Below are 12,890 nucleotides of genomic sequence, written 5' to 3' on the forward strand. Positions count from 1 at the left end.
TTTCCTGCCACTGCGTCGGTCTGCCCTGTAAGCAATGTGCTGGCTCAGCACATGGTTTTCAAAACCCTTTTTAAAAAGGGAGAAAATTAAATATAAAACGGGAAAAAAAACTGAGCAGTGAAACTAAACTCCCACATTTCAAGTCTGGCATAGTGACGGCTGGGCAGACATTGCCTAAAAAAAACGTTTAATAGTCATAAACAAAGGCAGGAGACACCAGTAAGCCAGCTAGGTGGAAAAGAGTGGAGCAAATTAAGATACTACTCAATCTCATTTGTCCTACTGAAGTAAAAAGTCCAAGGTTTAGCCTATCTGTCTATGGATGATATATTCTATGTCAAGGAGAATATAATACCCTATTGGATTTCTTGGTTATTGTCTTCAAATTATACCAGGAAATTGAATTAATTTTAATTCATTTTGAAAAGGTGTATAAGCTTTGCCATTTTACTAGGCTAGCTTATGGGCAAGTCATACTAATGCATACACTGAACAAGTCTTCCACATGGATTTTGTCCTTGAACCCTCCTTTTCCCTTTCCAAAGCATTCCTGCAGGATTAAAAACCACTCAATTGTCAACTGCTGGATTTCCCTTCAAATCTACATTTATTTACATTCATTTCCATAGTGCACAGTACTGCTATGTACTATATTTACAGACGCACATATCTTCTGTTCAGCATTTTCCAAGTCAAGGCATATTTTATGTCTAATTGTTTCCAGATCAAAACTTATAGCATGGGATCCAGTTTATTGCAATAGGGTCCAGCAAATTCTTGTGCACCAGAGAATAAGAGCCTCTTTAGCTTTTGTGCAAAACGCTGCTCACAACAGGCAGCCCTATGATCTCAACAGAGGATTGCCCTCTTTCCACATTAAAAGGGTTTTGTTACTCGATTACCAGATGTGGAAAATATGTGACAGCTGTGAGTTGAGGGAGACAGTAGTCAAGTATCCGCTTTACATCACACCAATGCATAGGAATAAGAGTTTGTATCTATTCGAAAGTGATTTTGGAATTTAGACACAAGGATAGGGCATATTAAGTCCAACGTGGACAGATGTAGAGCATGGAAACAGTACTTAGTGCCATGGAAACAGAGTCTCTGTATTTTCCATAATTTTTCAAAGCAATGCATCAGTCATTTTGGTTCAAGATACTTACATCATGAAATTTGCATGCAATTTGTTTTTGCTACCCTGTGTTTCCATTTCTACTGTATCTCAAATGGCTCACGAAGCTGTTCTGGCTTCAAGTCTAGGAATCTAAAGACAAATACTAACTCTGCATTAGTAATTAGAGAGGAGTAAACAACAACGTGCAGAGCTTGTCTGCGCGTCTCCATTTGATGCAGTTGGCCTAATACTATGTTGCAGTTGTTTTATGCCCTCACCAACAGGTAACAGCTCTCATCAGCTGCCATCAGTGGACCAGGTAGATTAAAGTAGACAGAATGTGAGGTGACATCTAGACCAGTCATAATAACAGCCTGTCTGTCTTTGTCGTCTTCCCTCAATGTCTTATAGACCCAATGACTAACAGAGAAGCTCAATAAAATGTATTCTCTGCTAGAATTTGGAACTTAGTTAAAAGTATTATGACAAAATCTCAGAGGACTGCATTATGATGACTCCACTAGGCCCCATCGGCATGTAGCTATGTGAACTGTGGACAAGACAAACACAGCACCATGAATCAACCCAGACCTATGGCCTGCATGCGGAGAGACAGCCATAAGTCTGCCAACAGCATTAGCCACTATTGATGGGATGTGATGCAAGGGACAACCCGTCTCTGTGGCTATATATTATATTGAGGCGTAAGATCATGTCATCGTTCTTTGTTTGCCAGCCGATCTGTTCATCTGAACATTACTTTCAAACAAAGGCTGTCTCCTGCAGGAAGGACAGCAGTGACATCAGAGAGGAGTGAGCGATGACGACCCAGGGAGAGTCAGAGGAAGGGAGGAACAGGGATTGTGTGTGTGTGTGTGTGTGTGTGTGTGTGAATAGTTTTCCTCATTGTGAGTCATGAGATCATATTTTGATTTGGTATCTTTTACAAAGCAGTACAACACCAGAGGAGTCCAGTATTGACGCAGCCAAACAGGTGACGTGTTCCACAGTGAGAAGCACTATTCTAGACCGGCTCAGCCCAGGCCAGCCCATTGGTCTTATGTCCTTACCAACAGACAGCAACCATGGCAGGCTCTCAGAGAGATGCATCCAGGTGGGTCAGTACCATCAGAGGAGCAGTAGCCAGATGAAATGACTCATCACTCCTTTACTGTCCAGGCTGTGTCCCGAATGGAACCCTATCCTTAGAGAGTGCACTATTCTGGACCTGGACCTACACTTTTAGAAAAAAGGTTTCCGAAAGGGTTCTTCAGCTGTCCCCATAGGAGAACCCGTTTTGGGTTCCAAGTAGAACCCTCTGTAGAAAGGATTCTACATGACACCCAAAAGTGTTCTACCAAACGTTTTCTACCTGCAGCCATAAGGGTTCTTCAAAGGGCTCTCCTACAGATAGTACCTTGACATGAGTGTAGGACTCTGGTCAAAAGGGCACTTTACAGGTGATAGGGTGTGTTGCATTGTGTATGCAGTACAGTCCTTAGTTCTCAGAAGATGATGCTACCAGCCACCGTCATAAACGGTCAGCCAGCTTGCAGTCTGAGCCACAGCTTTACAGGAATTGACATAAGCCCATTTCAATGAATGATAAATGAATGGTTTCCCCTTTTCATGTACCAGCACCAAACCAATGGGCCAAACTAATGGGCCAAACCAATGGGCCAAACTAATGGGCCAAACCAGGAGATATAATCTGGTGTAATCATAAGGGTTATCTGAATTTCACATGCCACTCTGAGAGCCCACCCAGAGCTTTAAATAGAAAAGGAAGCAGCTGAAAAGCATACGAGGGAATGCCCCATTTTAAAAATACACACTGACTCAATATGACCCTGCATCTCCAATTGGCCACAACGCATCGCGGAGTGCCTGGACACAGCCCTTAGCCGTGGTATATTGGCCATATACCACAAACCCCCGAGGTGCCTTATTGATATTATAAACTGGCTACCAACGTAATTAGAGCAGTAAAAATGTATGTTTTGTCATACCCGTGGTATACGTTCTGATATACCACGGCTGTCAGCCAATCAGCATTCAGGGCTCGAACCACCCAGCTTATAGCCTTAGGGCTCTGGTAGAAAGTAGTGTACTATGTAGGGAATAGGGTGCCATTTAAAATGCAGCCATATAGTGTGCATGTATGATTGTACTTTAAGTTGTTTTCCCATAGCTGTTCCCAACTCACCTGCAGATCGAAGAACTTGCTGTAGCGCCTGAAGATGACCTCAGTGCTACCATCAGACCAAGACACCTTGATGATGTAAACCTGATAGAAAGAACAAAAGGGGTTACCTTTAAAACCTTTAACTCTTACAGAGCATATAGTTACTATTACTGCATAGGTGTGACGACAAGGACCCATATTAATTCAAATGGATCCATATATTCATGGTAACAGTGTAATAACCTCAATATGCTGTTAAACCCATAATAGCTTCAAAGGTGAAATCCCTTGATGATTCCATTTCTGATTCATGGTCACACCTAGTCCATAATGATGTGGATTCAAGGGAAGACAAATTCATTTACTAGGTACATTGTGTGGTTCAATTTGGTGTCATGTCAACCATTTTCTACAGAATGGATCTGACATCCTTTCATATGATATCACTTCCTTCCCACACCGTGAGATCATAATTTCCTGTGTAAAAGGAAAAGATCATGTCTACTACTCACGCATTGGGATAACACAATTGTCGTCTTGCAAAGGATGCCTGGACAATAGACATACAGTGCATTCGGAAAGTATTCAGACCCATTGACTTTTTCCACATTTTGTTACGTTACAGTCTTATTCTAAAATATATTTAAAACATTTTTCCCTCATCGATCTACACACAATAGCCGATAATGACAAAGCCAAAACAGGATTTTAGACATTTTTGCAAATGTAGAAAAATAAAACAGAAATACCTAATTACATAAGTATTCAGACCCTTTGTTATGAGACTCGAAATTGAACTCAGGTGCATTCTGTTTCCATTGATCATCCTTGAGATGTTTCTACAACTTGGAGTCCACCTGTGGTAAATTCAATTGATTGGACATGATTTGGAAAGGCACACACCTGTCTATATAAGGTCCCACAGTTGACAGTGCATGTCAGAGCAATTGTCGTAGGAATTGTCGTAGAGCTCAGAGACAGGATTGTGTCGAGGCACAGATCTGGGGAAGGGTACCAAAAAATGTCTGCAGCATTGAAGGTCCCCAAGAACACAGTAGCCTCCATCAATCTTAAATGGAAGAAGTTTAGAACCACCAAGACTCTTCTAGAGCTGGCCGCCCAGCCAAACTGAGCAATCGGGGGAGAAGGGCCTTGGTCAGTGAGGTGACCAAGAGACCAATGGTGACTCTGACAGTGCTCCATAGTTCCTCTGTGGAGATGGGAGAACCTTCCAGAAGGACAACCATCTCTGCAGCACTCCACCAATCAGGCCTTTATGGTAGAGTGGCCAGATGGAAGCCACTCCTCAGTAAAAGGAACATGACAGCCCTCATTGAGTTTGCCAAAAGGCACCTAAAGACTCCAGACCATGAGAAACAAGAGTATCTGGTCTGATGAAACCAAGATTTAACTATTTGGCCTGAATGACAAGCGTCACGTCTGGAGGAAACCTGGCACCATCCCTCGATCCCAGTCCCTGCCGCTGAAAAACATCCCCACAGTATAATGCTGCCACCGCCATGCTTCACTGTAGGGATGTTTTTCAGCGGCAGGGACTGGGATCGAGGGAGGATCGAAAGAGGGAAAGATGAACGGAGCAAAGTACAGAGAGATCCTTGATGAAATCCTGCTCCAGAACGCTCAGGACCTCAGACTGGGGCGACGGTTCACCTTCCAACAGGACAACGACCCTAAGCACACAGCCAAGACAACGCAGGAGTGGCTTCTGGACAAGTCTCTGAATGTCCTTGAGTGGTCCAGTCAGAGCCCGGACTTGAACCCGATCGAACATCTCTGGAGAGACCTGAAAATAGCTGTGCAGCGATGCTCCCGATCCAACCTGACAGAGATTGAGAGGATCTGCAGAGAAGGTGAGAAACTCCCCAAATAAAGGTGTGCAAAGCTTGTACTGTCATACCCAAGAAGACTCGAGGCTGTAATCACTGCCAAAGGCGCTTCAACAAAGTACTGAGCAAAGGGCCTGAATACGTATATACATGAAATATTTCCAGGTTTTTATTTTGCAAAAAATTTAAAAAAAAACTGTTTTTGCTTTGTTATTATGGGGTATTGTACGTAGATTGATGAGGGAAAAAATATGTAACACATTTTAGAATAAGGCTGTAACGTAACAAAATGTGGAAAAAGTCAAGGGGTCTGAATACTTTTTGACTGCACTGTATGACATACCACCACTGTGTGACAGCAGAACATTGCACTACATGAGTCAACTGTGCTTTTTCAGATTCAAAAACACAGGCAAATTGACCATTCCTTTGAACTGAAGTTTCTATCAGTATGTTTCCTTAATTTCAACTGTATTTTCCATTTAAGGCGTCTGCATGCTTCCCATCCAAAACAGTTCGGAAGAGTTTGTGCACATATTATTACAACCTTTTGTAATATTTTTTTTTTTAGCGAAGGTCTTTTAAGGGAGTATATCAGCACACACGTTTGTTTGCCGAGTTTGGCTAGGCGATAGCAGAACTGCAGCATGCTGATGCCTTTAGGGGTGCCATGAAATACTGGGGATTCTTCTTGTAACATCAGTGAAACCAACCATTGGTAAATATAACATATTTTGCATCACCCACCCTAAGATCAAAGTACTAAATCAACATTCAATAATGGCCTGTTGGTGCTTGACATACAAGTGCAACAAACACTTTATTTTTTGTAAAGTGAGAAAGAGAATCTGGGAGGTTATCGGACGGAAACTCCACACTGATTGTGTCTGGCTGAGTGCTTCTGTTGGCCTCTGTCCCAGGCCGGGCCAGCTCGGCCTGGCCCAACTCCCTGTAGGAGACAAAACGCTGTGGGAGATGCTAAACACAGGGCTCAACGCAGGGCACACAACCAGTAAACCAGCAGATGAAGGAGACACAGGAGCTCAAGATCTTTATATCCTGCACCTCACTGGGCATTTTTGTACGACGTAACCAGTCATCAACATCATCATCATACATCCCAAAAGTCAAACCCTTTACGGAGACTGAGGAGTGGTTATCGGAATAAGAAAACATTCTTCCATCTGCCTCAGCCCACACTCAGCTCCTAACCCTTTCACTGTGCATTAGAGATCATTCAAAACAGAAACCCATCCATTTCGTCACTAAAGCACCTTATACCACCCACCACTGAGACCTGTATGCTCTAGTCGGCTGGCCCTCGCTACATATTCGTCGCCAGACCCACTGGATCCAGGTCATCTACAAGTCCATGCTAGGTAAAGCTCCGCCTTATCTCAGTTCACTGGTCACGATGGCAACACCCACCCGTAGCACGCGCTCCAGCAGGTGTATCTCACTGATCATCCCTAAAGCCAACACCTCATTTGGCCGCCTTTCGTTCCAGTTGTCTGCTGCCTGTGACTGGAACGAATTGCAAAAATCGCTGAAGTTGGAGACTTTTATCTCCCTCACCAACTTCAAACATCTGCTATCGGAGCAGCTAACCGATCGCTGCAGCTGTACATAGTCTATTGGTAAATAGCCCACCCATTTTTACCTACCTCATCCCCATACTGTTTTTATTTATTTACTTTTCTTCTCTTTTGCACACCAATATCTCTACCTGTACATGACCATCTGATCATGTATCACTCCAGTGTTAATCTGCAAAATTGTAATTATTCGCCTACCTCCTCATGCCTTTTGCACACAATGTATATAGACTCCCCTTTTTTCTACTGTGTTATTGACTTGTTAATTGTTTACTCCATGTGTAACTCTGTGTTGTCTGTTCACACTGCTATGCTTTATCTTGGCCAGGTCGCAGTTGCAAATGAGAACTTGTTCTCAACTAGCCTACCTGGTCAAATAAAGGTGAAATAAAAACTCATTTAAAAAAAAGGTGGCTTGGAAACAGCAACAAAAACACTCTTGGGATGCACTGATCACAGCACCATCAGAAAGTAGAATACTGTATATTGTAAGCATGCTTCATCATGTTTTGCAGTCTGCACACAAGGCATTCTCATTATCATTCTGATGGCTCAGGAATTTTGTAGTAAGCCTACTGTCCATTTGTATAAGGTAATATTGTAATGGAGGTGAGCAACACAACAAGTTGTTGTCAAGACTAAACAAGAATGGGCCGGACCTTCATGCCAGACAGTCTCAAACTGCATGTCTTGCTTCTGCTCTCTGTCCTGGACAGAAGTGTGCAGAAGGGCATTCCTTGTTCAAACATTCTGCCAAGGCCTTGTGTACTCTGAGCTAACAATGACCTTGAGAATAGATGAGTAAGTAGTATGCTTCCTGGTCAACAAATACCAATACCTGAGGTCACGGTTTTCTACTACAGTGTGTAGCCTATAGGTGAGCATGAAGGCCTGGTAGGCAGTAGGGCTGCGAATTGCCAGGGACCTTAAGATATGATATTATCATGATACTTAGGTGCCAACATTATATGTTTTGCGATTCTCACGATTCTATGTTTTGCAATTCGATAATGTGATTTTATTGCATTTCGATTTTCAGCTCCCCGTTTAAAAAGAAGATGGAGAACAAGTTATGAAGGAAAAATACTGGAGTTGTAAAACGATATGATATATAATTTAAAAATAATATACCGATATGTAACTGTATCGATGTTTTACCTCATCAGGATGGACTACCCAAACAATCACACTAACTCAAATCATGCATTGCTTCTCCGCTTCAGATATATGGTTCTCTCAACCGTTCTGAAATAGGCATTAGACCAATCAAAATCTATGACAGCTATTCGAAGGCTACCTTCGCGATGTTTTGAAAGGTCTGTGTCAGGTTGTATACACACACATACACCTATCATACACATACACCTATCATACACATACACCTATCATACACATACACCTCATAATGTGTTCGTAACAGACTTGCCTAGTTAAATAAAGGTTCAAATATTTAAAAATCATGCCCTGGACTGCATTACGAACCTCACTGGTGACCTTATCGTTCCTCCGACAGCATACTGCATATACTTTTACTGTTTATAGTTTACTGTATTAGTAATATAACAAAATAAAGTGGCAGCCGTTTTGGAAATAACTGTTTTCAATTTTGGTCGTGTGTTTTTTAATAAAGTTATAACCAGGTGTAGACTACATTCCAAGTGTGCAACAGTTATCAGAAACCAAACCAACAACTTATAATAGTAACATTATTTTACTACAGTAGCCTAATAAAGTGGAAATTAAAACAAACAACACCAAGAGTCTGAGAAAAAGCGCATGCCTGGTGCTCGGTTAATTCCAGATGTTGACATGTGGTCTCTAAAGAAAAAATAAATTGGACATTTTCAATGCTAAACCTCTCCCTATCCACTCACTCCACTTTTCTTTAGATGCATACAACATGGTCGCACTGTAATTTTTTCTTCCAGCGACTGTTTTGGTCAAATGTAATTCGATACTCCCTTTGTTTTTACTTTATCGAAACAAGACATGTTATCGGAAGATAATACGTGTGGCACATACATTCCTACAATATACAGACGTTGTCGGCCCTCTCCTGAAGAAAAAAACTTTTTGACTTACATAGTGTTTGTTCGGATTTCTCCTCTTCTGTACATCTTGAACTGTTACTTCGTGCACAGTCCGCCTTGCCATGATGTTCTCTTTCAGAGCCTCCACGAACAACAACAGGCCGGTTTAGAAACGATCAGACCTGAATGCCAAAGTTTACGCAGCCAACCTTTGTCATTCGTCAGATCCTTGATAGCTGGATGAAACAATTGGGATACTATTTCGTAGATGGTTCACGTCAGATTTCCTGTCCCACATTCAGTCTTTACTCTTCTTGCCCTGTCCGGCAGGCAGTAGGCTATGTCTGACCTTCTCTGAACCAAACTCCCAGTCTATCCCAGCTCACCGACTCTAATTTGACAACGGGAAGGTTTCCACAACATAAAATGGGTGTATTCATTACGTCCTGCAACGGAAACCGATTGCCGTTTAAGAACCAAACGGAAGCAAATGGGGAGGGACCTACTTGAATTTGTCCAATAGAAACTCTCGTTTTCGTTTGGAGTAAACGGGTTATGTTGCTAAACGTTTTTCAACAGACGACACGTTTTTGGAACAGAATCGGTCCGTTAGTCAGTCATACAGTCCGGCAGTAAAATCATACCGTCCGGCAGTCAGCAACAAAGATGAGCTACGGTACAGTATGTCAAAGGTTATTTAGGCTAGAGGCCTAGGCCTGCTATAGGCATGTTTAAATCTGAATTTGAAGTTTACTGGGAGAATGTCTTTGGGCAACTTTTCCTTTTCCAACGCTTTTGGGAAGGAGACAGATTTGAACTGATAAACAGCTTTTACTGTTATAACTATAGTTATAACAGTAAACTATATAACCATACAGTTAACAGGCCTTTAACACATTTAAAAAAAAAACTTTTTACCTTGGGGAATTGATCTAGAAACCTTTTGTTCACTGGCCCAACACTCCAACCACTAGGCTACCTGCCACCCGATGATTAATGTAGTATGTGAAATGACTTTATATTGTAAACATTATAATATGCTCCTGTAAGTCGCTCTAGATAAGAGTGTCTGCTAAATGACTAAAAATGTGTATTTAAAAAATGTAAAATCCCACCGTAAACCATATCACATTACTGTTAACGATAAATATCCTAAAGAATCAGCCAATGGCTTCATAGCAAGGCACAACTTCAAGAATGCCATACCACACATGCCTGGCAATTTTCCCTCATGTTCACAAGAATTCTGGACAAACAGCATGGCGTAGAAACCCAATGCTCGTATCTGTCACTCGACATCATTGCCTGGCCTTCTTGTCTCTGTCATCATTGAATATAGGTGACACGTCATTGGATACGAATGAGCCATCCTTGAAGGTTGTGCTGGTGAGCCAAAACAGAGTCACTCTCTCAAGCTGCAACCGAGCTGTGTGTCACCAACAGATGGATTGTGTCTGTACAAATCTCACTCTGTAAATACACAACATAACGTCTGAGCTAAGAATACCGTGTTTATTGTGTTGACTGTGTCAGAAGGTAGTACAAAGGATAAGGACAAGCAGTTGATGAAGTGGCATCCTTATTGACGGCGATAGAGACGGTGTTTTTGGAACCCTTTCTATTCGGGTAAGCATTGATCAGATGTGCAGAAAGTGCGCTTTATAAAGAGTGTATGTTTTGCCTTTTATTTATTTAAAACAAATATATACATGGAAGAACACAAATTAATTTAGAATGACACAAATGATTAAGTTAGCAGAAAAACAAACAATTATTCAATGAAGTGTGTTTGACTTCTTGTTTGTTCATTTACAGTCCCATCCAAGTAGTAGGCCATTGCTTCCGAGTAGCGCAGCGGTCTAAGGTGCTGCATCTCAGTGCTAGAGGCATCACTACAGAGCCCGGTTTGATTCCAGGCTGTATCACAACTGGCCGTGATTGGGAGTCCCATAGGGCAGCACACAATTGGCCTAGAGTCGCCCTGGTTAGGGTTTGGCTGGGGTAGGCCGTCATTGTAAATAAGAATTTGTTTTGAACTAATTTGCCTATTTAAATAAAGGTAAAAAGTTGTAACATACTTTCAATGATGTCGCCATGGGTGACCTATTTTTGTGAAACTGTTCAGACTGATGGTTTGTGTTGAGATGTAGCGTCATCTTGTGGTACATTATGAATACTGCATCTTGGAACATTTTGTTATTTAGTGCTCTCTGTTGGTGCAAAGGAGAATTGCAATTGTACAGGCCTATTCACTCACATGGGAGGACCATAGAGACGAATACAAGACTAATCCATACAGTGGAGGCTGCTGAGGGGAGAACGGCACATAATAACCGAGCAAATGGAATGGCATCAAACACCTGGAAACCATGTGTTTGATGTATTTCATACCATTCTACTGAAGCTGCTCCTGTCATTACCACGAGCCCGTTCTCCCAAATTATGGTGCCAGGGATGTGGTCAAAGTCACTGGGTGAAGAGAGGGTTTCTGTCATCACCGATTAGGTCACCAGTATTTGGGTTTCCGGAAAAAGTGTGTATCTGGCATATTTAAGTTTTTAAAAGAGTGGTATCTAGCAGTACAAAACATCAGTATCTGTGGCTTTAGCCTCAGTCTATAGAGGCCTGTCACGTGTGCCAGGAGTGTATCAGATGTACGGAGATGGGTCGGAGCCAGGAGTGTATCAGATGTACAGAGATGGGTCGGAGCCAGGAGTGTATCAGATGTACGGAGATGGGTCGGAGCCAGGAGTGTATCAGATGTATGGTGATGGGTCAGAGCCAGGAGTGTATCAGATGTATTGTGATGGGTCGGAGCCAGGAGTGTATCAGATGTAGAGAGATGGGTCGGAGCCAGGAGTGTATCAGATGTATGGTGATGGGTCGGAGCCAGGAGTGTATCAGATGTATGGTGATGGGTCGGAGCCAGGAGTGTATCAGATGTAGAGAGATGGGTCGGAGCCAGGAGTGTATCAGATGTATGGAGATGGGTCTGAGCAGTCACATATCTGCAACTCCATCTGTGAGGTGATGCCAGAGAAGAGCTTCTGTAGGGGCATCAGGTAGCCCAGGGCCTCGCCCTGAGAGATGGGCCCCATGTAGTGCTATGGATGGATGTTCACATAGTACTCTGACATACCAAAGAAGAAAATACTGGTAATGTAAGGGAGATGGTTCGGTGAACCACGCCGTCATGATGAGTAACCTTGAGTTTGAGTTTATTTTTAAAGGGACAGTGCACATTAATCCACGTTTCAGTAAAAGTGCTGGTTTCGCCAGCAGGCAAATATTCAACCGCAGTCCCTTGGTAGGTTATTTTCTGAAGAACTGAAGACGTGCATTGGCTCCTTGCACATCAGACCCTGGTTATGACAAAACTTAAATTTATAATAATATGAACAACCCCTATTTAGTCCAAGATCTGTTTGTGCTCTTGCCAACTATTGTATTGTCATTCTGAAGCCAAACATGTTTGGTATGACAAGGAGTAACAAGGAATTGGCATGATAGTTTCAAGTTTTAATGTCACTTGCACAAGTACAATGAAATGCCTTTCTTCCGAACACAAAACCCAACAATGCAATAATCTATAACAATGTATTACTAGAAAAAAACAAAAAAAACTATAAACTAACTCTAGAAATAAGAATAAGAAATATGAAATACACAATAAAGTAAGTAAGCATACTATATTCAGGAAATATTTAAAAAGTCAGTTCCAATACCATATTTACATGTGCAGGGATACTGGAGTGAGGGAGGTAGATATGTTTAGGGGTAAGGGGACAGGGATACTGGAGTGAGGGAGGTAGATATGTTTAGGGGTAAGGGGACAGGGATACTGGAGGGAGGGAGGTAGATATGTTTAGGGGTAAGGGGACAGGGATACTGGAGTGAGGGAGGTAGATATGTTTAGGGGTAAGGGGACAGGGATACTGGAGTGAGGGAGGTAGATATGTTTAGGGGTAAGGGGACAGGGATACTGGAGTGAGGGAGGTAGATATGTTTAGGGGTAAGGGGACAGGGATACTGGAGTGAGGAGGTAGATATGTTTAGGGGTAAGGGGACAGGGATACTGGGGTGAGGGAGGTAGATATGTTTAGGGGTAAGGGGACA

At 42.3% G+C, this 12,890-nt stretch overlaps 1 protein-coding gene across 3 annotated transcripts in view; it reads right to left on the bottom strand.

Annotated features, from left to right (window-relative positions):
• The window catches only part of sh3pxd2b (SH3 and PX domains 2B), a 55,410-nt gene extending 46,211 nt beyond the window's left edge, over nucleotides 1-9,199 (bottom strand). For all 3 annotated transcript variants that reach the window (XM_020463859.2, XM_020463857.2, XM_020463856.2), the window contains exons 1-2: nucleotides 8,827-9,199; nucleotides 3,324-3,404 (exon numbers count right to left, since the gene is read on the bottom strand). In XM_020463859.2, the coding sequence (XP_020319448.1) occupies nucleotides 3,324-3,404; nucleotides 8,827-8,898 (153 nt within the window). In that variant the 5' untranslated portion in view covers nucleotides 8,899-9,199. The remainder of the gene's footprint in view (nucleotides 1-3,323; nucleotides 3,405-8,826) is intronic.
• Between the last annotated feature and the right edge of the window lie 3,691 nt (nucleotides 9,200-12,890).

The sequence above is a fragment of the Oncorhynchus kisutch genome, linkage group LG28, assembly GCF_002021735.2.
Source record: "Oncorhynchus kisutch isolate 150728-3 linkage group LG28, Okis_V2, whole genome shotgun sequence".
NCBI classification, from domain to species: Eukaryota; Metazoa; Chordata; class Actinopteri; order Salmoniformes; family Salmonidae; genus Oncorhynchus; species Oncorhynchus kisutch.